Source organism: Lissotriton helveticus, chromosome 4_1 (genome assembly GCF_964261635.1).
Source record: "Lissotriton helveticus chromosome 4_1, aLisHel1.1, whole genome shotgun sequence".
Taxonomy (NCBI): Eukaryota; Metazoa; Chordata; class Amphibia; order Caudata; family Salamandridae; genus Lissotriton; species Lissotriton helveticus.
The window spans coordinates 1,407,558,577-1,407,584,336 of NC_136063.1; the positions used below are offsets into that span (position 1 = coordinate 1,407,558,577).

The following is a 25,760-nucleotide window of genomic DNA, read 5'->3' on the forward strand; positions in this document are numbered from 1 at the left end:
GACCTGTAATTGGCCAGGAATTACTTATCTGACAAAGGTTTTTTGAGCAGTAGGCTCAGCCTGGCGTTCTTCCGCCAACTGGTAGCAGAGGCTTGGCACAATGAGTTGTTGATCAACACATTCAGGACGGGTTTATGGCTTCTGCATTAGTACTCCAAATTGGGGGGGGGGGGGGTAGTCGGGGGACCCCAACTTACAGGCTCTAAGGGTGTGCTCAGAGAAAGCCCTCCCTTTCAGCGCTGACTGAGCTCTGAGTCCGAGACTGAGGAGCCACAGATCCAGTAGGTGCACCATGAGACAAGATGTCGACCATGAGTATGACATCCCTTCCTCCACCACCCCTGACACCGAACACCCCCCCCGAGGGGGTTGGACATCGAACCTTGAAACCCAGTGTCCGGCGTGTGGTGCGCCACTGCCTGAAGGCCCTGGTTGGCACAGACGTAAAGTCTCCCATCCGGCTCTGAGCCGGCCGCTGGTGACAAAACAGTCGAAGAAACCCTCGCCTCCGAGTACTCCTTTGACGGCGACTGGTCCGTCAACGCCTCCTCAAAGACCTCTTTCGTTCCGGAAGGCTTAATCAGTGCCAGCGACCCAAAAGACCCCTTTGGCGCCGAAACATCCAGCGCCCACAGCCCCATTCTCCTCTGGATTCAAGGCATGCATAAAACCGCTTTTGCCACATACAACACAAGTTAGTTCTCATCTGAACAGACAACATTGCTGCCGTGTATTTTCTTCAGAAACATGGCATCTGTCAGAGTTAGCACAGGCTTACACTTACAACAGCTGCCAGTGTTCGCACAGGACATTTGGCTGTGGGCACTCCACCACAAGATCCATCTACTGGCGGAGTACCTACCAGTAGTAGACAATGACTTTACAGACCTCTCAGCAAAATGTGGCAAAACATCCATGAGTGGGAACTCCACCCACAAGTACTACTCCTGTACTTCCGTTGTTGTAGTTTCCCCAATGTGGATCTCTTTTTCACTGCCGCAAATGCCTAAACTTTGCCTCCAAGTTCTCACCCCCATGGTCCATCGGCAAGGCACTATTGATGGATTGGTGAGGGATATTTGCCCATGCTTTTCCTCCTCTCCCATTCCTTCCACATGTTTTCCAGAAGCTTTGGCAAACATCTTTCCCTCTTATCCTGGTAGCTGCCACATAGGCCAATCAACCCTGGTTCACCACCTTTATTGACCTGTCTCTAGTGCCCCACCAAAAGCTCACCCAAACCATGGTAGTCAGACACATAAACCCCAACCAGCTTAATCTTACGATTTGGCTCCTGAGGTCTTAGAAATTGTCTTCCTCAATCTGCCTCCCTAAGTTGTATGCCATCCTTAAGGAGGCTCACAGACAAACCATGCAAACCTGCTATGCCCATAGATGGAAATAAAAGTGTCAATTTCTGCTTTCCTAAATGCATTGACCCATTGAAGCCAGTTCAAGACAGTTTGCTACCTGCTTCATTTGCAGACATCATGCCTCTGCTATAGGTCTGTCCATCTTTCCTCAGCAGCAGTTTCAGCTTACCTTCAGAATAGGGAACATTCTCCCCTGTTCAGTCCCAGTCATCAATGCTTTTATGGAGGGGCTTAAACAGGTTATTCCACCCAGGGTGCCCCCAGCCCCTGTCTGGAACCTCAATGTTTCAAGCCCCTTCATATGTGCCATCTATGGTGTCTCTCTTGGAAGGAGGCCTTGCTGGTTGCCATTACATCTCTCAGGCAAATTAGTGAGCTTCAAGCTCTTACCTTCGAAGAATCCTTCTTTAAAGTTCACAATTATAGTCATCTTTCGAACTAATCTACAATTTCTGCCCAAGGTGGTATCTTTCTTCCATCTTAACCAAACTATTGTACACCTGGTGTTCTTCCTATACCCAGACTCCGTGGCAGAAAGGGCTTTTCACACACTAGGCAATAAAAGAGCTCTCATATCCTAAGTTGAATGAAAAAAGTCCTATTGCAAGGCGCAACAACTTTGTCTCGTTCATAAAACCACACAAAGGGAATGCTCTCTCTAAAGCGGACATAGGCAGGTGGCTAGTTAAATGAATCCACACTAAAGCCAAAAGACAACTGCCTACACATCCAGGCCCCACTCTACCCACAAAATGTGGGCTTCAGTGGCTTTCCATGTTAACATTCCCATGGCTCACATTTAGAAAGCAGCAACTTGGCCCACTTCACACACATTACGAAGCATTACTGTCTGGATGTGTTGCATGTCAACAAGCTGATATTGGCCAAGCTGCATTACGTACACTTTTCCAGTTCTCTGCAATACCATCCGGCTAGCCACTGCTTGGGTGAAAACAACTTTATAGTCTATGCAGAGCAAGATGCATCACATCGACATGTCAACAACGTAAAATGTTTCTTAGCTTGTAAGCATCTGTTCATGGCAAGTAGTGCTCTAGACATGCACCTACCCTCCACCCCAGAAGCCCCAGGCTGTTGCAGATGCCTTTCCTTCTTTTCTTTGCACAGGCATCCTCTTCTGCTTTTCTGTACTCAATTTTCAATCCCCTCACCGTGCGGTAAAGCAGTCTAACAGTGGAGCCCATGCCCATTACTAGTCATATGAGCAATCACTATACCTATTGACTCGAAAAACGCCTCCAAGTTGCTCATGTCCAAGCCCATCATTAGATGGCAGGAGTATGCAGAACATGTGAATCTACAGCGCTACATGCCACAAACAGATGCTCATAGGATAAGTAACATTTTCCTTTTTAATGGTTTGTCTCATTTGAATACACGCTTTCGACACATATGTAGAGCATATTTGTGATTGTGGTCTCCTTTTTCTTGCAGCATTCAGCAAGCAGAAATGGGGGCTGCAATGGATGCACTTAGAAAGTGTAAGTATCAATACTGTTCTCATTTTTTGGCTGAAGTAGTCATTTAGATGTAATAAAATGGTAAGTGTTCTGGAAACCCCCGGTTTCTGGTAAGTCATTCCAAACTGATTGACCTACTTGAAAGTCTTGCTTTTATTGCTACTGAATCGAAGGTGAACCCTTTGTATGTGTTGTTGCAAATTGTATAATTGTGGTAGCCCACCTTCCAAAAGCAAGCAACGAAAAATCGACGGATGGAACTCCGAGGCGAAAGGTTCCCCTCCTGCACCCAAGTTCAGCCTGTCGGTGTAAGCATTGTTTGCTATAATTGCCTGATGAAGCATCCACTTGATTGCCATTGTTGTGTGTCGAACATAAATTCAATTAGGCTTGTAAATGGAGAAATCTACGCTTTGTTAATGTCGTTAAAGCACCATGGTTCACTTTAAGAGAAAAATGGTGTGGGTAGTAAAAAAAACAATTAATCTTTCACTGCCCACCTGCCGGAGACATAGTTATTCATCCGTTAACAAAGCCCGGAGAGCATATTATTCCTCTTTGCAGAGGCAGTTTTGGGGTGAAAGACAAAAGACGGATTATTCAAAGCTGGTAATCTTGATCCCGTGAAGACGAAAGGTGCTTGCTTGAACAGTAGTTTTATAGCTAGGGCATCCACCCTCGATGGGCAAGCTTATAATAATTCTTTGCAGCATGACTTTCTTAGAATTTTCGTTTAATATAAAACATAAATGAATCAATTAAAAATCATCTTTCGAGGGTAGTCTAAGAGGAAATAAGGAATCCAAGTACTCTTACTTGAAATGTCTACAGCACCATTTGTACCGAGAACCCTCTCAATGCTGGCCACTAAGAGACCCTTTACTGTTTGTTTTTATTGTAGCCCAGGTATAACTTAAGTCTCTGAAGTACAAGGCGGTAGGAGAGGGTGTGGGGATGTGGAAAGCGATAACTTTGTAGCTGAAGTTCTGTTGCTGGGAAGTAACTTTCTAACCTTACAGCAGGAGTGTTGTTGCTGGGAAGTAACTTTCCTTTAGCATTGGATCCTTCCACGGTTCGCCTGGTGTAAGAATTGCTCACCACACATCAGAACACGCACACCAGCCCATGAATGTTACAGTACTTTTGTACTAACAGTGCATGCTTGTCAACATATATTACAAATGATCTAAATAGCATGCGGGGCTCAAGCAGATTCTAATTTTTTTCTGCGGTCTGTGAAGGAGGATCTCGAATCACTTAGGTATTTATGTGTGAACATTTTTTGTGCATTTTTTGGATGTCTCCTTGTTTTTCTGGTATTTAGTCGTTCTAATATGCACATGCTTAGACTATTTCCACGTCATCAGGTTAGGAATATTTGCTACATGAAATACTTAGTAGAACCAAAAATCAGTAGCCATTCAGGCCTTTTCAGCTCAGATCAGTGGAACCCACTTTCTTCCCAATAGAGGCCATTTACAGGTTCTTTTCACTGCACATCGAGCTAGGAAGTGTTCCTACTCAAGGTATTTGTTTCTGTTCTAAACCAGAATTACTTGAAGTCTAAACTGTTTGGCAGGTTCCAGCATCTGCTTAAGATTTATTTATTTATATATTTAAAGATACTAGGTGGTCACTGAACAGTTCGTTGGGTTCTATTTCAGGCGGGTTAACTGGCTGGCTGGCCTTGAGCATACGAGTCCTTACCCTGCCCTGTGGGGACTTCTGAGTCACACACTGGGTAAGGACTGACTCTGGTTAGATACTGTGGCATTACCACCTGTTTATGCACCAAGAACTGGTTCACTTATACAGTTCATCTTTCAGGACAATACTTTCACTAAATAGTTGTTGTCCATGTACTTGTGACCTAGTGATTTTTATTTGTCTCTGGCATTAGACCCTTTGCAAGTCGCTCGCCATGGCATTTGAGCTTTTGTTGTTCCTTTGGGCTGCTGCTGTCCCATCTGATAGGACCCCTTTAGGCTGATTTGTGTGGCATTTAAAGGCAAGGAGCAGCACTTAGTTGTGTAGTTCTCCGATTGATGGCCCTCTGTAATCTTTTCTGGGTTAGATCTCCTTTCGACTCATCTAAAATCCCTTAAATCCTTCTGTTGATTTAAAAAAAAAAAAAGATTTCTGACAAAAAGTTTGGAAAAACGAAAGCTGGAGGTCTGATATTACCCATTTAGGAGTAAACTCCTGAGTGTTGGGGAGGGAGGTAGCCAATACATCAGCCAACCCAGAACACGTTTCTGTGACCCACCTGCATGTTCCTCATGTGCTGCTTGTACCACACCCCAAACTGCCACCTCTTTTTCACACAAATTAAGTCTGGAGGCTATGTGGTGGAAGGGCGATTGCACTTGCCAGCTAGTTGCCTAGCAAGGGATGTCAAACAATAGTATTGGCCTTGTGGAGTGCTGACCTCTGTGAGATCTGGATTGTGTTGAAGTAGGTGTGGACAACCTAACTGGTGCTGTGGCGTGTCAGTTTATGCAAAAGATAAGCTCTGCTCTCTTCTATTGCCTACCTATTTTAGGGGAGTTTAGATACCAAAATGAGAAAAATCCACCAGAGGGTTCTGGAGATACAGATTTTACAACATATAGTAAATATGCACTTTTTCACTTAACCATAAACAAGTATTGGCAAGCCTAGGTAAGTATCAATGTGGTTAGTCCTAGTAACGTTACACGTCCATCTCCGGCAGGGAGCCCGTCACAGGGATTAGCAAGGTCCTCAGAAACAGTTACCTCGGTGCAAGAAGCAGTCTTGAGTCTGTTCCAGGCACTTTTATACTCTTGCTGTAGGTTTCTGAGGATGGGTTCCTGATCAAGGGACACAGGATGCTGAAGATGCTGTCGATGTGATGCAGTCATTGAGGGTCTTTCTGCAGCTACTCCTCGGACTATGAATAGGGTGAGGCGGTCATGGCCACAGGGGTCCATGTACCTCGAAGTCCTCTAGGTGCTGGTGAAGGTCCAGTGGCCGGGAAGTACTGTTACAACTAAATACTTTCCTGGCGATAACTAGTCTTCTGGGTGACCAAGCTGGACTCCGATGAATCTCTCTGGTCCAGTGGAATCTGGTGCAGCTTTGATCACCTGGTTCCGGTCTCTGGTGCTGCACGGTGGCCGTTGGTGGCAATGTGAATATCTGGACTGCCAGATTGCCCAAGAAGAAAAAACTACTGGGGGTTGGCTCTAGTCAGTAAGGCTGAGCCGAAAAGTCAACTAACAACAAGAAAGTGCCAATACTGATCAAAATCAATTTCTAGAATACTAAATAAACATCCTAAGCAAGAAAAGAAATTCATGAAAGGGTATTGACTAGTTAATAGTTTTTTATTTCTAAAGTATTTTTTCACAAATTTCACAATTTTAATACATAGTGCAAACGATTTTTACTTCTTCCAACAAAACATAAATATAAATACGGTCAACATACACACACTCATTCATTCAATTCCACAAACATATCACAAGTGGCCAGATTCAAGTCCAACACTTACACTAAGAACATTCTAAACTTATCCAATGAAACTACTAGCCAAAGAAAGCCACAATCTACAGAAAGTTATATACAGTAAACCACTTTTTAATATATATATAACGTACATTCCTGAGTCTCAAATCACTTTGTGGATTTATTTGAAATTGAAAGGAAAGCGGTAATGTACGGCATTAGGACCACCAGGTTAGACTGTTTGAACACCTGGATGATCCAGTAGATCACAGTGGCAGGGCCTACGCGTTTCGAATCCCAATACAGTTGGTGGGGATTCTCTTCAGGGCCTATTGTAGAAATTTATTTTTCAGATGAAATGCCGGTTATGGCGAATTGAACGCTCGTTGTAGATCCGAATTGCTGGAGGTTACCGGAGGGGATGGATCTTCAAGCTTGACCCCATTTGAATGTCGATATTCATATCGACGACCGGGCAGTATAGAAGTCGCTCTACGCCCGTGTTCTGCTTGAGCAAGGATGACGGACCGCTGTGTTTAATCTCGGCGCCGCCACGATTTTTCGTGTAATCCTGCTTACAATCCCGGTGGCGTCCTACTCGGCACTGATCTTTCGCGGGATTGTAAGCAGGATTACACGAAAAATCGTGGCGGCGCCGAGATTAAACACAGCGGTAACCTCCAGCAATTCGGATCTACAACGAGCGTTCAATTCGCCATAACCGGCATTTCATCTGAAAAATAAATTTCTACAATAGGCCCTGAAGAGAATCCCCACCAACTGTATTGGGATTCGAAACGCGTAGGCCCTGCCACTGTGATCTACTGGATCATCCAGGTGTTCAAACAGTCTAACCTGGTGGTCCTAATGCCGTACATTACCGCTTTCCTTTCAATTTCAAATAAATCCACAAAGTGATTTGAGACTCAGGAATGTACGTTATATATATATATATATATAAAAAAGTGGTTTACTGTATATAACTTTCTGTAGATTGTGGCTTTCTTTGGCTAGTAGTTTCATTGGATAAGTTTAGAATGTTCTTAGTGTAAGTGTTGGACTTGAATCTGGCCACTTGTGATATGTTTGTGGAATTGAATGAATGAGTGTGTGTATGTTGACCGTATTTATATTTATATTTATGTTTTGTTGGAAGAAGTAAAAATCGTTTGCACTATGTATTAAAATTGTGAAATTTGTGAAAAAATACTTTAGAAATAAAAAACTATTAACTAGTCAATACCCTTTCATGAATTTCTTTTCTTGCTTAGGATGTTTATTTAGTATTCTAGAAATTGATTTTGATCAGTATTGGCACTTTCTTGTTGTTAGTTGAGATTGCCCAAGAAGGCGTCTTAAGCTGTTGTGGCCCTGTGGTGCAAACAGGTCAGCCAGCTGGCCCCTGGAGTCACTTCCTTCTGCTGGACTCGAGAACGACTTCTCTATGAGCAGGATACAGCAAGCACAGTCCCTTCTCCTCTGCTAGCCGCCAGGTCAGTAGGTGCAGTCCACGTCAGTGCAGCCTTACTTCCCCGGTTTGGCAACTGATTTTCCTCTCCTGCCCAAGTGCCACCCTTTCCACCTAAACCATAGGGAAGCCTCTCTCTCAAGTGTTCCCCATTGTCTCTTCAAAGGCAGGTTCTACTTTGAAGCTCACCTTTTGGGCCAACTTCCTGCCTGGGAGAGGTAACACCTCTCTCCCGATCAGGCTGCTATCATTTTCTTTTCTAGGAGTTGATTTTCCGTCTGTTTAGGAGGGTAGAATGCTATCTCTGGGTCAAACTGCATATTCAGCCATTAAGTGCACAGGAGATTAAAGGCAACAAAGTGGCAGCTTTGTAAAAGTTGTACACTACAACAAGCTGTAGTAATTTCGACCTGGGCATCAAGTCACACTTAATGTAACAAGCTGTTTGCCACCTTGGAATCTCAACTATGGTCGCACCATTCTGGAGTTGGCATCGCTGAGGGGGTCAGCGTGTAGCCCTGTACTCGCCAGTAGAGCGACCAAGTCTTTCCACAGTAAAAATGACAGTTTGGCGTTTTTACTGCTAGAACATGTAAATTACATGCTCCACTTTTAAAATATATTGCACCCTGCCTTAGGGTTGTTAGACCTGCTCTACGGGTGTCTACACACATTAAAAAAGGGAGGTTTGGGCCTGGCCATTCTTTTAAATGGCAAAGTCAGACTACCAGTGACTCACTACTCTTCCAGTCTGTAGTGGCAGCAATGAAGACATGGTTTACCTTTGTCACACCCAGGATGGCAAAATCAGTGCTGCCATCCCTCGAGTTACCCTTTAACGTACAGTCCCTAGGTACCATGGCAATGTAATGGTTTATAATGCTGCATCGTAGATCCTACAAAAATGTGCAGCAAGGCACACCGAGTGTGCAAGGGCTAGCGCGCAATTCAGACCTGTGGACTGTGTGCCCCGGGCACTATGCCATCCACTTCTGCTACCCTTGATTCCCCTCTTAATAAATGTCTTAATGCCACTTGTGTGAATTCAGAATAAGCGTCTGCAGCTGAAACAGTGTGAGCCAGAGGTTTTCAAAGTGTGGGGCAAGTCCTTCTGGGGGTTTATGACTTAATCTCCAGGGGGTGCCATCCCTCAGACACATTTGTGGATCATTGTAGAGTAATGAGGCGGACAACGCTGTGCATTAAAACAGCTTAGGAGTATGAACTTCTTTTGCACATTATTTACAAATATACTGGAGAGGCCTTAGAGCTGGTGCTGGTGAAGAGCCACCAATCAGACATGCAATGGAGCTCTTATATAGAGCCACCCAGTGCCCTGACTCCAGGGGGGGCTCTGAGCCCAAGGCACATGGGAAGAAAGTGAGGTGCAGGGCCCATTTCTTTACCTAAAACCTCAGAGGGGGCAGATAGCTGGAGGCCTTTCTCCTGAGCATCCATAGGAGGGAGGTGAGATCCAGGGGTCATTTTTTCACTCGAATCTCAGAAGGGGCACACTGCTGGAGCAGCACTCCTATTTTCCCATGCCCATGCGTGAGTAACTGATCCAGTTAATGTGTTTTTTTTATCTCTGCATTCAGACATGCTTAGTCCTCTTTATTCTACATTTGCAAGTCCTAGAATGCATAGAAAAAATACCTGTACTGGATGAACTTTTCAATTATGTGCCTGGGCAACTTGAGACCTCTCATGGAGGCCATAGCCCCTAGGGGAAGAAATGGAGGTGTGGGGCTAACTTGTTCTATTTTAATGAAATGTACCTGAGGGGGTGCTGCGCTATGGCTGAGGGAGGGGATGAGGTCCATGGCTTTCTTCTTAAAGGTCTGGAAGGGTACGACTGCTCCGGCAGCACCCTCACATTTCCTAAGTCCATGCGTTCATAGCGTAGCGATTTCAGAATGTATTTAATGTTTTTGCATTTTGGAACTTGAAGTCCTGGTTATTATATTATTAAATCCGAACTACAAGTTACAAAATGAAAAAAAAGCACTGGATGTAGGTACTTGAGAAACTGGAGGCATGTACCTAAGAAACTTGAGAGCATTTTAGGTGGCCCTGAGAAAATTTGACCCATTTTAGCAATGAGGGTTGCTACTGTATTGAGGCATGCAGTTCGCTGCCACCCACAAAAAGCTACTAAACCTTTACATTTCAGAAAACTAGATTCATGCGAGTTCAGGGTACCCCACTTGTAATGGTGTTGCATACATAATAGAATACTGTATCATTTGCAGTAACAATGGCATTTTTTATTGATTTTTTTCATAGACAGAGCTGTTAATATAGCCTTAGAGCCTGACCCAGCGGGCTCTACTGGCCATTAAAGGCCCACTCCAGCGTTAAAGGCCCTTACCAAAGGCCTTTAACGGCTGGTAGAGCCCACTAGGAGGGCTCTAAGGCTATTAGAACATTCCGCTGCTAGAAGGCAGAATGTTATAATTATTACAAAAAAGGCCTCTCGGAGTCCGAGGGGGTTTAAATCCCCTTGGGCTCCGAGAGGCCTTTGTTCACAACAGCAGCAACTGTGAACAAAAACAACTTTGGAATGTTGCTCTGCAGGCTTCTGCCAGCCCGTAGAAGCCCGGAGCACTCTATTGTATTGAATGGAGTGCTCCACATTCCAATGTTCTTATATAATCTGAAAGAAACAGTTAGTTATAGATTCCTTACCTTAGAATTACCCCAAGGCGTCAGACTGGGGTAATTCTATCCGGATCCGGAAAGTTTTTACGTCAGTAGTACCTCTGCCCATCAGAAGGTGTCGTCGGTCGGCTCCGCGTCCGTCGTTGGCGTCGTGGTCGCCAGGATGACATCGCAGTAGCTACTTAGACGCTGCCCTCACACACTGACGTCAGTTCTTTCCTTTTCCGTGCCAGCCAGCGCAGATCCGGAGAGAGCAGTACCTCCAATCATTTTTCGACTGAACTTTGTCAACGTCTTTTTGAGTCCTACGACTCCTGGTGCACGTAGGGATGCCCGGCTACAAGCCTTGCGGTTCCTGTACCCGACTGATGTCAGTGACAGATCCGCACCGCGTGTGCCTCTTTTGCTTGGAGCGCAACCACGACCCCTGCCCAGCTTTTCACCTTTTACGAAGCGATGCATGCCATCTTTGGGCAGCTGACTCGGCCGGCAAGCCTTCGGGCCCTGTGGACTCGGTTTGGGTTCCGAGGCCTTCACCGCCGGCAGTTCCAGCCTCAGCGCCGCAGGCCCCCCATGGATCTAGGCCTGCATCCCGATCGGCGCTGGTTGACCTCATTACACCTTCACCGGTGCCGCTTCCCACGGCACCGCACTCAGTCGGTCATGCCCAAGGCAGGCGTTGACTCCGGCCTCCATCCTGATGTTGACCCGGAGCTGGAACGGCATCAACCGACGCAGGATCTGACGCAGAGTGCCCCTGTTAACTCATGGGGTCCCTTACAGGCCAGATTGGCACCCAGAGGAATCGGAGGAGGACTGAGAGGGGTCAGGTGACCCTCTGACCGACCAGTTAGAGTATGACCCGGACTGGAAAGAGGACCTGGAGGATGCCAGTGGTCTTGATACCTCTCCTGACCTTGTCATGTTGTCTCCTCCTACTGTGGCTACAGATGTGGGAGCTTCCTACGCAGTGGTGTTGCATAGGGCGGCCAAGGCTCTCCACCTCGAGATCCCTACAGTGGGGGTCAGGACTAACCTCCTGACAAAGATGCTTCAACTGCAAGCGAGCTCTTCGGAGACCCTGCTGCCGTTTAATAAAGCCCTAACTGACGTCCTTTTGGGTACCTTCTCTAGGCCATCACAGGGGCTCCCGTGGATAGGATGATTGCCAGACGCCACCGCCCGGCCCCGGGCGACCCCACTTTCCTCTCACAACACCCCACCACTGAGAGCTTGGTGGTCCAAGCCTCTACTTCCAAGAGCGCATTCCCTACCGCTCCACCAGATAGGGAATCCAAGAAGATGGATCATCTTGGGAAGAAGATTTTTTCTTCCGGCAGCTTGGGACTGTGGTCGGTTAACACTGCATGTCTATCGGGGCGTTATTCCCACTCTGTGTTGGACATGGTTGCGCAAGTGCTGCCTCAGTGTCCGGAGGAGGCCCGGACCGTACTCTCCCAGGCTGTGGCCGCTGGGGGAAAACACAGCTAAGTTTACCATCCACTGTGGGCTGGATACTGCAAGACTCTCTAGGCAGGATGTTTTCCATGTCAGTAGCCCTTCGACTCAACGCCTGGATGAGATCGACTGGCTTTTCTAGGGATGTCCAGAACACACTTATGTACATATTTTTGGATGGCCGTTGACTTTTTGGCGACAAAGTAGACAACGCTCTGGAGCATTTAAAGGACTCGTAGGCTACAGCCAAGTCCTTGGGCCTCCAGACGCCTTGCTCAGTCTGCTTTTTGCCCCTTTCATGGCTACGGAAGGGGTGACCCACTACGTTCCGCACAGAGCCACAGGCCAATGCAAGTTTCCCAACCTTCCTGCGGCTGGGGGTTTTGGGGGCCAGCGGGCGGGCCAGACTACCAACCCCCCTCTGCATCAGCCTCCAAACCTTCCTAGTCCGACATTTCAGGCCCATCAATCACCAGTGGGAGGCAGCACTCACCATCACCTCCCCCACTGGTGCACCATCACGTCGGACAGGTGGGTTTTGCAGATAGTCCGAAGGTGCTACTCTCTCCCCTTCGAGGCTACCCCTCCTGCCATGCCACCTCAGTACCATCGAATGTCGGAGGATCATCTGGGCCTTCTCCAACAGGAAGTCATGGCTCTCCTGGCCAAGGGAGCCATCTAGCATGTTCCTGCCCCAGAAGTAGGTAGTGGTTGCTATTCCCACTACTTTCTGGTACCAAAGAAGGACAAGGGCCTGCGTCCTATATTGGATCTCAGGAACGTCAACCACTTCCTCTGGAAGGAGAAGTTCAAAAGGTTGGCGCTTGCTCAAGTCTTGTCTGACCTCGACCCTGGAGACTGGATGGTAGCTTTGGACTTGCAGGACGCTTATTTTCATATCCTCGTCCTGCCGGCCCACCATCATTACCTGCTGTTCACGGTAGGCCACAAGCATTTTCAGTTTACCGTGCTCCCTTTTGGCCTTACCAGCACCCCTCGGGTGTTAACGAAAGTGATGGCGGTGGTCGCAGCTCATCTGCGCAGATAAGGGGTTCCAGTCTTCCCCTATTTCAACGACTGGTTGTTGAAGGCGGGCTCGCCCCAGACAGTTGTCTCCCACCTCCAGAGTATGGGAGACCTCCTGCATTTGCTGGGGTTCTCCATCAATGTGCCGAAGTCGCACCTGATTCCCTCTCAGAATCTCCTTTTCATCGGAGCGGTTCCGAACACGACGCAGTTTCAGGTGTATCCTCCCGAACAGCGAGTCCAGGATATTCGGGCTATGATTCTGATCCTTCAGCCTCTATCCTGGGTTTCGGTCAGGATGACCCTGAGGCTGCTGGACCCCATGAACTCCTGCATCTTGCTGCTCGATCATGCCAGATGGTATACTCAGGCTCTGCAATGGGACCTGAAGTTCCAGTGGGCACAGCATATGGGGAATCTGTGCGATTGCGTGCAGATCTCGGAGGTCACTGCACAACAATAGCAGTGGTGGCTCACGAACCGGGATTGGATCAACAGCAGATCCCTCTCCCTTCCCCAACCAGATCACACAGTGGTGACAGACGCATCCCTTCTGGAATGGGGCGGCCATATGGGAGAGGCAGAGATCAGAGGCCTCTGGTCTCTGGTGGAGTCCGAGCTGGAGTACATGGCTGCAACATCAGGGCATATCCCTGGTTGTTCAACACTTGGCAGGTTCTCTGAACGCCAGGGCGGACAAACTCCGCCTCAGGTGCATGATAGATCACGAATGGCGTCTTCACTCGATGGTGGTGCGAGGTCTCTTTCAACAGTGGGAAGAGCCTTGGTTAGATCTATTTGCCACCGAAGAGAATGTGCAACGTCAGCAATTTTGCGTGTTGGAATTTCCTAGGCGGCACTCGCTAGGCGACGCTTTTCATCGCAAGTTGAGTTGCGGTCTTCTATACGCCTTTCCCCCATACAACTTATGCCCAGAGTGCTGAAGATCAGGCGCAACTGGGCCCAAGTCATTCTTGTTGCTCCGGACTGGGCACGAAGAGTCTGGTATCCCGAACTGCTCAACATGACGAGCGATACTCCGATCAGACTGCCTCTTCGGGAGGATCTTCTGTCGCATCAGATGGGGACGGTCCTCCACCCGTACATGTCCAGCCTCCACCTCCTTGCGTGGAGATTGAGCGGCGGCAGTTGACGTCATTTGACATGTCTCCCGAAGTCTGTGACGTAATCTTGGCAGCCAGGCGTCCCTCCACTAAGACGGTATACGCCTGCAATGGAACAAATTTGTAGCATGGTGCGCAGCAGAGTCTCCTTTCTGAGGTTCTCTTGGCCGTCTTTTCTTTGGCCCAACAGGACTCTGCTCTGGGCACTATCAAGGTCTATCAGCCATTTCTCCATTCTAAGGCTCCCCTGATCAGCCTTCTCTCTTCAAGTCTACGGTTGTGAGTCGTTTCTTAAAAGGAATCACTCCTCTCTTTCCACCTATTTCCTTTGTAATGCCTCAGTGGGACTTGAATTTGGTCTTGACCTATTTGATGTGAGCTCCCTTTGAGCTGCTTCGTAACTGTCCTCTACGACTCTTAACCCTTAAGACTGCATTCCTGGTAGCCGTCACATCTGCCAGAAGAGTGAGTGAGCTCCAGGCTCTTTCATCCAAGTCTCTTTTTCTGGCTGTACATCAGGACAAGGTTGTCCTAAGAACTCGTCCATCCTTTCTTCCCAAAGTGGTTATTTCCTTTCACATCGGGCAAACCATCCCTTTGCCCACCTTCTTTCCGCATACTTCTAAAGAGGAAGAGAGGCTCCACCGTCTGGACCCAAAATGTGTGCTTCCCTTCGATCTGGATCGCACCAAACAGTTCCGGGTGGGTGACCAGCTTTTTGTTGGCTACGTGGGCGCCAAGAAAGGTCGGGCCGTACACAAGCGGACCATCTCTAGATGGGTCGTTTTGTGTATTAAAGCCTGTTATTCTCTAGCTAAAATGAACCTCCAGTGGAGCTACGTGCCCATTCCAACAGGGCGAAGCAGCCACTACTGCTTTGGGGCGGGGACTCCTTCTGAATGACATCTGTCAGGCTGCTACGTGGGCATAGCTGCACAAGTTTACAAAACACTACTGCCTGGACAGTCAAGTCTGGAGAGACGGCTTCTTGGCCGTTATGTTCTCCAGGACTTTCTGGTGTGATCTTGGTTCGCAGTCCCACCTGCGGGGTTGGTATTGCTGGAGTGTCTATTCTAAGGTAACAAATCTATAACTAACTGTTTCTTTCAGATGAACAAGTTACTTACCTTTGGTAACGATGTATATGTAAGAAACCTAGGTTAGTTATAGATTCCTTACCGCCCCACCCATCCTCTCCATTCTGCAAATGGATTTCTAGGGTTAAGGACATCCTTTCAGGGACCTAGGTTTGTGCACCAGTGGTCATTGTTTTGCTTGGCTCTGCGTTTCTGGAGTGGAATGTCGCATACGGAGATGACGTCAGCGCACGAGGGCAGCGTCTAAGTAGCTACCACAACGTCATCCCAGCGACCACGACGGCCACGGAGCTGCCCGACGCCACCTTCCGATGCGCAGAGATACTGCTGACGAAAAAACTTTCCGGATCCAGTCTGATGCCTGGGGGTAAATCTAAGGTAAGGAATCTATCATTAACCTATGTTTCTTGCAGATATATTGTTACCGAAGGTAAGTAACTTGTTCATTTATACCTAATGGAACTAATATTGTGGGGGAGGCCAGGTGAGCCTTCACTAACGCCTCCCAATAGCGCCATCTTGTGCGCCTGTGACCCGCTCCTTATTTTCTGCAGGAACTGCTCCCAGGTGGACTTTGGATCCTAATTGGCAACGTAACTGCCAAACAAGCAGTAGACAACTGCTAGATCCAGCTCATTCCACTGCATGGTAGTAAATTGGGGTTTGTCTCAAGATATCCTGTGACTTATTTCTCAGACAGTATGAGTATATCTACTATGGAAAACTGTAGTAAAATAATATCCTGTAGCAGACTACAAGTCCCCTAAAAATCCCCTACTGCAAGACTAAAGAACTTAGGAGTTTGCCAGACAGGGTACTCTGTAAATATGTGGTGTATGTCCATCCGTTGTTATTGTTAGAACTGGGGTTCTCTAGTTGGCAATAGTTTGCACCTTGGTCCAAATAGGGACCCTTGCTTCTAGTCAGGGTAAGGGAGCTACACTCCTAAAATAACCCCTGCTCAACCCTATGGTAGCTTGGCACGAGCAGGAAGGCTTATCTCAGAGGCAATGTGTAATGCATTTGTGAACACATACACTGCAGATGGACACTACACAGGTTTTATCAAAATAAGTATTCTTTATATAGACTTAACACAAGACCCAAACAACAAAAATCACCAATACAGTGTTAGAAAAATAGCTTTTAGATTGTTGAAATAGCATAATTCAAAGTTTATGGTAAATGCAGCACTTTTCTCACAATGTACTTTTGGATGCGTAACATAGGTTAAACAAAAGGTTCGCAGGGAGAACGATACGTTGGTTCCTTGCTATCAGGGAGGCGATGTGTCTGTTAATCAGTACTTGCGCAAAGTAGGCGATGTGTCTGTTCATTACCAGAGAGGAGGTGATGCGTCGATCTCTCGTTGCGTTCCGGTTGCGATGCGACAAGATGGCACCACGATGCGACGATCCAGTGCGATGCGACAAGATGGCACCCTTGATGCGATGCAACTACGTGAAGGTGATGCGTACACGCCCGACGTCCGTGCGGCGACGTTGGGACTTCTGAGCCACGACAGGCCCTGCGACGCGCTTCTCCAGTGAGGCGACGGCGACCCTTGCGGTGGCGACACGCTTCTCCTGTGATACAATGACAAACCGCTGCCACAGAGTCCATCTTCTCCGGTGATGCGACGGCGACCCTTGTAGTGGCGACACGCTTCTTCGGTGATGTGACGGCAACAGCTGCAGATGCAACGCGCTTCTTGTCGTTGAGTCGCGCTTCCAGCTCCCAACAATACGCAGGCTTCTGCAGACAGAATTCCCAGCAAGGAAATTCAGGGGGGAGCTGGTGGTGATGTGTTGGTTCCCTGAGACTTCAGCTGGAGGCAAGCACAGTTCAAGCCCTTGGAGATTCTTCTTCAAGATGATGAAAGTTCAATAAAAGTTCCTTCTCCTTCCCTATGCAAACATGCAACCACTGCAGGCCAATCCCAGAAAATAGCACACTGGCACGGGGCAGTCAACTCCTTTAGCTTCTTATGATTCCTCTCCTTGGCAAAGGTTTGTCTTGATTCCCAGAAGTGATCTGAAGTCTTGGGGTCTGGGCCCCAATATTTATACTAGTAAATCCTTTGTTCTCGGAAGGCAGAGGGTGCCTGTGCCCAGCCAGAATCAGTTCTGTGCAGCTGCCTGGCAGGAGGTGGAGACAGCATTGTTAAAAGCAGACCTGGCCCAGGTAGCTGAAAGGAAATCTCCTCCCCCTACTCTCTATTCTATGAGGGCTCAGGGGGGTGAAAGGAAATATCTGCCCCCCACTCTCTATTCAGCCAAGATCCTATTCAGCCCAGCCCTGACTCCTCAGACTGCTGGAGCACATGCCCACCTGTCACTCACAAACCAGACATGCAATACACAACCTAGCAGAGGATGGCTGGATGGTTAGGCAAGAATATACCTACATTCTAAAAGTGGTATTTTCAAACACCGAATGTAAAAATCACCTTTACTAAAATATGTATTTTAACATTCTGAATTCAGGCATACTAAATTTGTTTTTCTACCATGTTCCCTGGGTCAGTTAGGATTATATGATGTTATAATCAAACTGCCCATTCTGACCTCTGGGAACAGGTAGCCTTGCAATAGTGAAAAACCAAATTGACTGTAATTCACTATCAGAACATGCCACACACACCATGGCATGTCCTACCTTTTACTTACAATGCACCCTGCCCTTGGGCCTACCTTAGGGATGGCTAACATGTAGAAAAGGGAAGGTTTAGGGACTGGTAAGTAGGTGCCCTTACCAAGTTGACATGGCAGTACTAGACTGCACACAAGATCTGCAATGGCAGGCCTGAGACACACTTTACAAGCTGCTTATGTGGGTGGCTCAAACAGTGCTACAAGTCCACTAGCAGCATTTGATCTACAGGCCGTGGGCACACATGGTGCACTGTAGTAGGGTCTGACAAGTAAATCAAATAGACCAATCATGGAGTCACTAATCCATTACAACAATTTACAATCGGGAGCACTTGCACTGTGGCACTGAATAGCAGTGGCACAGTGCCCAAAGCATCTAAATCAGCAAAACATATCAAACTGAAAGGAGACCCACACCAATGGTGCCAGGTCTAACAGTTATATGCAGTGCATTGATTGTAGTGCACTTTTTATATAGCAGACAAAACAACCATCACGTTGATGGATGATGAAGTTAGAAAGCCAGCCACAAGTGTGACCAATGTGTATCTATTTACTAGAAACAGTAAAGATACATTTTCTCGAATCTAATTTAGGAAGGAAAAGTATTGGTATGGTGCTTCTTTGATTTAGAACTTTTAGAAAGATTTACCAAATTAGCTGGACCAATTTGAAAGCCTGCATAGGTAGTACCACAGAGGGCTATGGAATGTTCGCATCCATTCATAGCGGTTTAAAGTAACAATCTAACGAATAGCCAGACTTTTCCACTTTGGTAAGTTTTCTAGAACTTAAGTTTTGTGTTGTATAAAGTGAAGAAATTTGGAAAATACAGGCCAAGGTGAGAACTGGAGATAGTAATAACTCCTTTTTCCTTGCAAGTGCAAACTCTGCATCAGCGATATGGTTGACTCTCTTTCTCTGTTGCAGGAATGCAGTCAGCAAAGTGGTGATCACAAAGCCTTACAATATCTTCAACAACAGATAAAGTAGTGGCTTCTGCTTTAGTGGCCTTCTGAAAGTCAAGGACGGACATCGGTCTTCCCTTTACCCCTTCGCTGCTAGGCCTTTTCCCCTCCTGTGCTAAGCCTTTTTTGGCGATTTGGGGTAGTGTGCGCTTAGACCCCTGTAACTTTTTGACCACATAAGGTATCCACGCCAAATTTGCGTCCTTTTCTTCCAACATCATGTGGATTCTAAAGGTGCCCAGGGTTTGTGGATTCCCTTGCAGGGGTCCCAGAAATTAAGCAAAATACAGTAAAATGTTTGGGTTTTTTTCCAGAAAATTGGGAAAAACGGGCTGCAAATGAAAGCCTCTAGGTTTTTCCCTGCAAATGCTATCAAAAAAGGGTTTGTGGGACTGAAATCTCCATTTTCTCAGCTTTTAGGGAATGACAGACTTTTGTCAGAGAACCAACATTTTTCACACAGTTTTGGCATTTTTCTGGGACGTAGCCTATTTTTGCTATTTTTAGAGCTTTCAACCTCCTTCCAGTTAATGGTAGAAATGAGTTTGAAAGCAATAATGGATCCTCGAAAGCTATACATTTTCGAGAAGTAGACAAAATTCTGAATTCAGAAAGGGGTCATTTGTCTAAATCCATGAAGGTTTCTTTATAGAAACTAACAGTTAGATATTGGAATAATTGAAAATTAGTTGAAAAAAACAGCCTTTTGTCTCAACGTTTTCACCTGTAACTTCTTGTAATTTTGACAGCTGTTTGAAAGCAATATACCGTTACTTCCGTTTGACCTTCCTGGTTGTGGGGATATATAGGACTTGTAGTTTCACCAAGAACCCGACGAACCCAGAGCCAAAAACTGAGCAGCAACTTGCAATGGTATTTTATTATTTACTGGGTATAGAGCAATTATTCTGGGAAAATGTATACATGGAAAAATTGGTATGAAAGACACCTATGTATTTCTGAATTGGGTACAAATTATACAGTTTAGAAACAGTATATATTTGCACATTTTCAAAATTGGGAATACTCATACTAGCATGAGAATTATTGGTCATTTTTCAAAAAGATTTTTTTTTACACAATGTCTTTCATTGGGAAGGGAGAAATGCATGATAAATCAATAGGTAATAACAGTTGATTTACAAATCTGAATTACCCTAAGTCTCCAGATGAAAACGGTACCTCACTTGTGTGGGTCGGCATTGTGACTGCGACTAGAAACGGCGCAAAATGCAACGTGGTCACACCTCAATTTTGCAGTTAAAAATTGACCCTTTTATGGCAAAGTGCCTAGCTGTAGTTTTTGCACCCTAGCTCTGCCGGCACCTAGGGAAACCTAGCAAACCTATACATTTTTTAAAACTAGACACCCAGGGGAATTTAAGATGGGGTGACTCGACTGCCTCCCACCAGGTTCTGTTACCCAGAATCCCTTGCAAACCTAAAAAAATGGGGAAAAAACGCATTTTCCTCACATTTCTGTGGTGGAAAGTTCTGGAATATGCGCGGATCAACAGATTTCCACCCACCCCGCGTTCCCCAAAGTCTTATGAGAAAAATGGTACCTCACTTGCCTGGGTCTGCCTAGTGCCTGCGACATGAAACGGCGCAAAACGCAACGTGTTCGCACCTCAATTTTGCAGTCAATACTGGCCCTTTTTTGGCAAAGTGCCTACCTGTAGTTTTTTAACCCTAGCTCTGCCGGCACCTAGGGAAACCTAGCAAACCTATACATTTTTGAAAACTAGACACCCAGGGGAATTTAAGATGGGGTGACTCGACTGCCTCCCACCAGGTTCTGTTACCCAGAATCCCTTGCAAACATAAAAAATTGGGGAAAAATACGCATTTTCCTCACATTTCTGTGGTGGAAAGTTCTGGAATCTGCGTGGATCAACAAAATTCCACCCACCCCGTGTTCCCCCAGGTCTCCCCAAAAAATTGGTACCTCACTTGACTGGGTCTGCCGAGTGCCTGCGACAGGAAACAGCGCAAAACGCAACGTGTTCGCACCGCAATTTCGCAGTGAAAACGGGCCCTTTTTTGGCAAAGTGCCTACCTTTCGTTTTTGAACCCTAGCTCTGCCGCACCTAGGGAAACCTAGCAAACCTATACATTTTTGAGAACTAGAAACCCAGGGGAATTCAGGATGGGGTGACTCAACTGCCTCCCACCAGGTTGTTACCCAGAATCCCTTGCAAAGCTAAAAAATTGACCTAAAAACGCATTTTCCTCACATTTCTGTGGTGGAAAGTTCTGGAATCTGCGTGGATCAACAAATATCCACCCACCCCGCGTTCCCCCAGGTCTCCCAAAAAAATTGGTACCTCACTTGCCTGGGTCTGCCTAGTGCCTGCGACAGTAAACAGCGCAAAACGCAACGTGTTTGCACCGCAATTTCGCAGTGAAAACTGGCCCTTTTTTGGCAAAGTGCCTACCTTTTGTTTTTGAACCCTAGCTCTGCCGGCACCTAGGGAAACCTAGCAAACCTATACATTTTTGAAAACTAGACACCCAGGGGAATTCAGGATGGGGTGACTCAACTGCCTCCCATCATTTTCTGTTACCCAGAATCTCTTGCAAACCTAAAAAATTCACCAAAAAAACGCATTTTCCTCACATTTCTGTTGTGGAAAGTTCTGGAATCTGCGTGGATCAACAAATATCCACTCACCCCGCGTTCCCCCAGGTCTCCCGAAAAAAATGGTACCTCACTTGCCTGGGTCTGCCTAGTGCCTGCGACAGGAAACAGCGCAAAACGCAACGTGTTCGCACCGCAATTTCGCAGTGAAAACGGGCCCTTTTTTGGCAAAGTGCCTACCTTTCGATTTTGAACCTTAGCTCTGCCGGCACCTAGGGAAACCTAGCAAACCTATAAATTTTTGAAAACTAGACACCCAGGGGACTTCAGGATGGGGTGACTCAACTGCCTCCCACCAGGTTCTGTTACCCAGAATCCCTTGCAAAGCTAAACAAATTCACCAAAAAAAGGATTTTCCTCACATTTCTGTGGTGGAAAGTTCTGGAATCTGTGTGGATCAACAAATTTCCACCCACCCCACGTTCCCCCAGGTCTCCCGAAAAAATGGTACCTCAGTTGCCTGGGTCTGCCTAGTGCCTGCGACAGGAAAATGCCCAAATCGTACGGTGGAGACTTAAAAATAACCTAGAGCAAAACTACCTTATTTTTGGGGGGGGGCACCTGAGTTTTTGGCTCGACGGCAAACTTGAGAAACTACAAAACCCAAACAGTTCTGAAAACTAGACACCCGTGGGAGTCCAGGGAGGTATGGCATGCGTGGGTCCCCCAACGTTTTCCTACCCAGAATTCCCTGCAAACCTTAAATTTAGGTTAAAAAAACACTTTTCCATACATTTTTGTGTGTGATCTCCGTGCCGGCACAAATGTCCTACCACCCTGCGTTCCCCTTGTTCTCCCGAGTAAAATAATACCTCACTTGTGTGGGTGGGCCAAGGCCTGTGACTAGGATGACCCCAAGGGGTCGCTTCCTATACAAAAAAAACAATCCCTGGTGTCTAGTGGGCTAATCTACCCCCCTTGGTCCAGATTCGGCCCAAAAAGCGGCCGAAAAGTTTAAAAAAAATATTTAGCCCCCTGGAAGTGACCCTTGCCCAAGGGGTCGCTTCCTTAATAAGAAAAGAACAATCCCTGGTGTCTAGTGGGCTTTTCTACCCCCCTGGGTCCAGATTAGGCCCAAAAATCGGCCGATCTGCCCCCAGGTGGGGCACAAAAGTCTTAAAAAAAGTGTTTGCCCCTAGGAAGCGACCCTTACCCAAGGGGTCGCTTCCTTTATAAAAAAAATAACAATCCCTGGTATCTAGTGGGCTTTTCTACCCCCCTGGGTGCAGATTGGCCAAAAAAACGGCTGATCTGCCCCAGTGGGGGGCAGAAAAGTCTGAAAATTAATTTGTTCCCCTAAGGAAGTGACCCTTGCCCAAGGGGTCACTTCCTGCACACAAAATAAACAAGAACAAACCCCTGGTGTCTAGTGGGGCATTCCTGGTGCACGATCGCGCCGCTGTGCGCGATCGTGCACCAGGAATTCCCTGCATTGGGACATCAGGGGAGAGGAAACACTGTTTCCTCCCCCCCGATGCCTCAAGGCACCGAGAAACGGGCCCCTGCCCCACCGGAGACCACTGCACTACCTTGCAGCTGGACGCGCTGGAAACAAATGGCTTCCAGCGCGTCCAGCGCTTCCTAATGACGTCGGCGCGCGCTGTGCACGCTGACGTCACCAGGAAGCGTGGGGGGGCCAGGGGCTGGCAGCGGAAAGTCTTCCGCTGCTCCCCTGGTAAAGGCACCAAGATAGATTCCCCAGGGGGGAGCGCCAGCGCTCCCCCCGAGGGCTGTGCCGATGACGGAGCGGTTCCGTCATCAGCACAGCCCAACCGACGCTGATGACGGAACCGCTCCGTCATCAGCGTCGAAGGGGTTAATAGCGTGACAATAGGCAACCTGTGCATCGTATCTTGCCAACTGGATCAGGTGGAAATCCATCCATGAATTTTATGCATCACATTATATGATTGAAGTACCTGGTCATGTTTTTCCACTCCACTCATGTACTTGTGGTAGTCTCAAATTCACAGTTGGACTTGCGCACTTCTGCAGACTGATCCCCAAACTGTGATCAGAGAAGTGCTCTCATCGGGAATTGAAGTGAGCACATATAATCATGGAGTAGCTGAGAATTTCACAACTAGCAGTTCTCTGGCCTTGATGGCGCTTCTTACCATCAAGCTCCTGGAGGAATTCTTTGTGGTGACTTTGAATTGTACTGTAAACTTAAGTGCTGGAATTGTACAAGTTAATAAAATGCTGGACCCGCTTATAGAAATTATAGAAGGAGTGATTGTACAAGCTCCCATACAGTCTTTTCACAAATTGCTAATGTGGAAGGGCAACCTGCAGGGTGTAAACTGGAGTCCTTCCCAGTATATACACTCAAGCTGTATACATAAACAGTGGAGCTCTCGCACATGTACAACTTGAAGCAGTAAAAATGTATTTTGCCTGGTATGTACTGCCTGAACATCAGCTGTCCTTTGAACAGGATCAGGAACTTGGTGACTGCTATATTCTTCCCAGAAGTGTAAATACTTGGAACCTTGGCAGACAAATGTTCCATGGCAAACTCAATTTTGAACAGGCTGCCATGGTCTGGATGGTCTTGTGGCAATGCTGCAAAAGTATCATTGAAATGCAACATAAGTTGCAGAACCAAAAAAGAACCTTTGGTCATGACTGATTAAAAGCTGGGTACTTCCCAGACCGTACTGTTATGCCAGTAAGACTGTATTGTTGGTTTGTGCACTATTTTCATGAGCAATGTAATGGCCAACGTTTTTCCCCCATCTCCCCGAGTGAAGTGGGAGTTCACCAGTGTGCCCTAGAATGAGACACAAGAGTGCCACCATGCTTAGTCAGAAACTGTTTGGCACACAGATTTGTTTGGTGCATAATTTCCTCCAGCAACACAGCTATTCACAGAGAAATGGAAGTAGTCAATTGGCAAAAACATTACATCTAGCATCTACTGTAAATGGGGGAATTGGAGCAGGGGAGGCTCCTTCGCAATGGTGGAGGAGCATTGCCCCACTGGCTTAGAGCCAGCACCTGAAAAATAAAACTATTTAATTTAATTATTTTATTTTTCAGTTGCTGGCTGAGCTAGCATGCAGTTTGGAGAGCCGGGCCTTGGGAGGGGGTAGAAGGAGTGCTATGTGCAATTCTAAGTGCTCATGGGTGTTTGGCCGGCCGTTTCAGGCCTGCCAAACACACATGTGTACTTAGGTTTATCCAACCTGGCTGCATTGAACAGCCTGGCCAAAGAAACCCCACAGACACCCTGAGCGGAGTGTCCTTTCAGCCTGCTCAGGGGGGGGGGTCTGATACATAGTCCCAGTAGGGCAGAGGCGCGATGCAAGAGGTGGCCAGCAGCTGCAGGTAAGTTTTCCTTTTTTTTTTTTTATTTTTTTTTTTATTCTTATAAAATTCCCCTCCGCTTGGCACCCCCTACCTGCCCCTTTTTCTTTGTGGCGTCTGCCACTGAATTAGAAGAGCAAATCTATTAAGGGGCTGTCAAATTATCCCACTCCATGTGCTCTGTGTGGTACCTGTCTGCAATCCTGCTTTGACAACGCTTCCACTGTCTCTCAGCTGCACAGATTGTGCTTGTGAAGTGACATCACAACTGCCATGGCCATTGTTCCTCAGAATCACTGGAAGACAAGTCATCATCGGCGGGCACTCCATCAAATGAAAATGGCTTCCAGATTCTGATCCATGAGCCTCTCCCTGATATGCAGTATAGAATCGGCCTCAGAGCGGTCTTCCATTGTTTGAGTTAAGGCCTGGGCAGCAGTCATCCAACAACACTGCCATCTCTATTAACTATCTGAAACTGTTTTCCCCAAATACTCTACTAGATAGATTGCAGAGGTGCTTGTAAAAATGTTAATGCACTGAGAATGCTGTGTGTCTGATAAGAGGTGGAAGTGCATATGCAATGCTGTGAAGGTCAGACTGTAACACAAACGTGATAGAGACCGCAAAATCAAGGTGATGCAGCATACTTGAACGTGCCATTCCAAAAGGGGGTTAAGCTTCTTTTTTTTTAGATGTTATCCTAACACTTTCAGATTTCCAGGCTTTCTTTTTGCAGCCCTGCTCAGACAGCTGCAGACTGCTCCAGACTGCTCAGACAGCACTGCACCCTTTGAGGGCTTTGAGTGAGCCCCTTGCTAATGATTGGATGGGTGTCTTGCCTATAACACCCCTCCTCTTTTTTAGATGTCTTCCCTCCTATCAATCTCTTTATCCTGCTTCTGGAACATTTCTTCTTTTTCTTCACTCTTGAATGGGTAGTATCCTTCCATATCTGAGGTCATGAAACCTTTATTTGTTTTTTTGTTTTAACTTCATTTGGCACTACATGTGAGTGTTCGGTTTGTTCTT

At 46.8% G+C, this 25,760-nt stretch overlaps 1 protein-coding gene across 2 annotated transcripts in view; it reads left to right on the forward strand.

Annotated features, from left to right (window-relative positions):
• The window catches only part of DROSHA (drosha ribonuclease III), a 669,472-nt gene that overhangs the window by 642,182 nt on the left and 1,530 nt on the right, over window positions 1–25,760 (forward strand). For both annotated transcript variants that reach the window (XM_078687959.1, XM_078687960.1), the window contains exon 31: window positions 2,829–2,875. In XM_078687959.1, coding sequence (XP_078544085.1) covers window positions 2,829–2,875 — 47 coding nt within the window. The remainder of the gene's footprint in view (window positions 1–2,828; window positions 2,876–25,760) is intronic.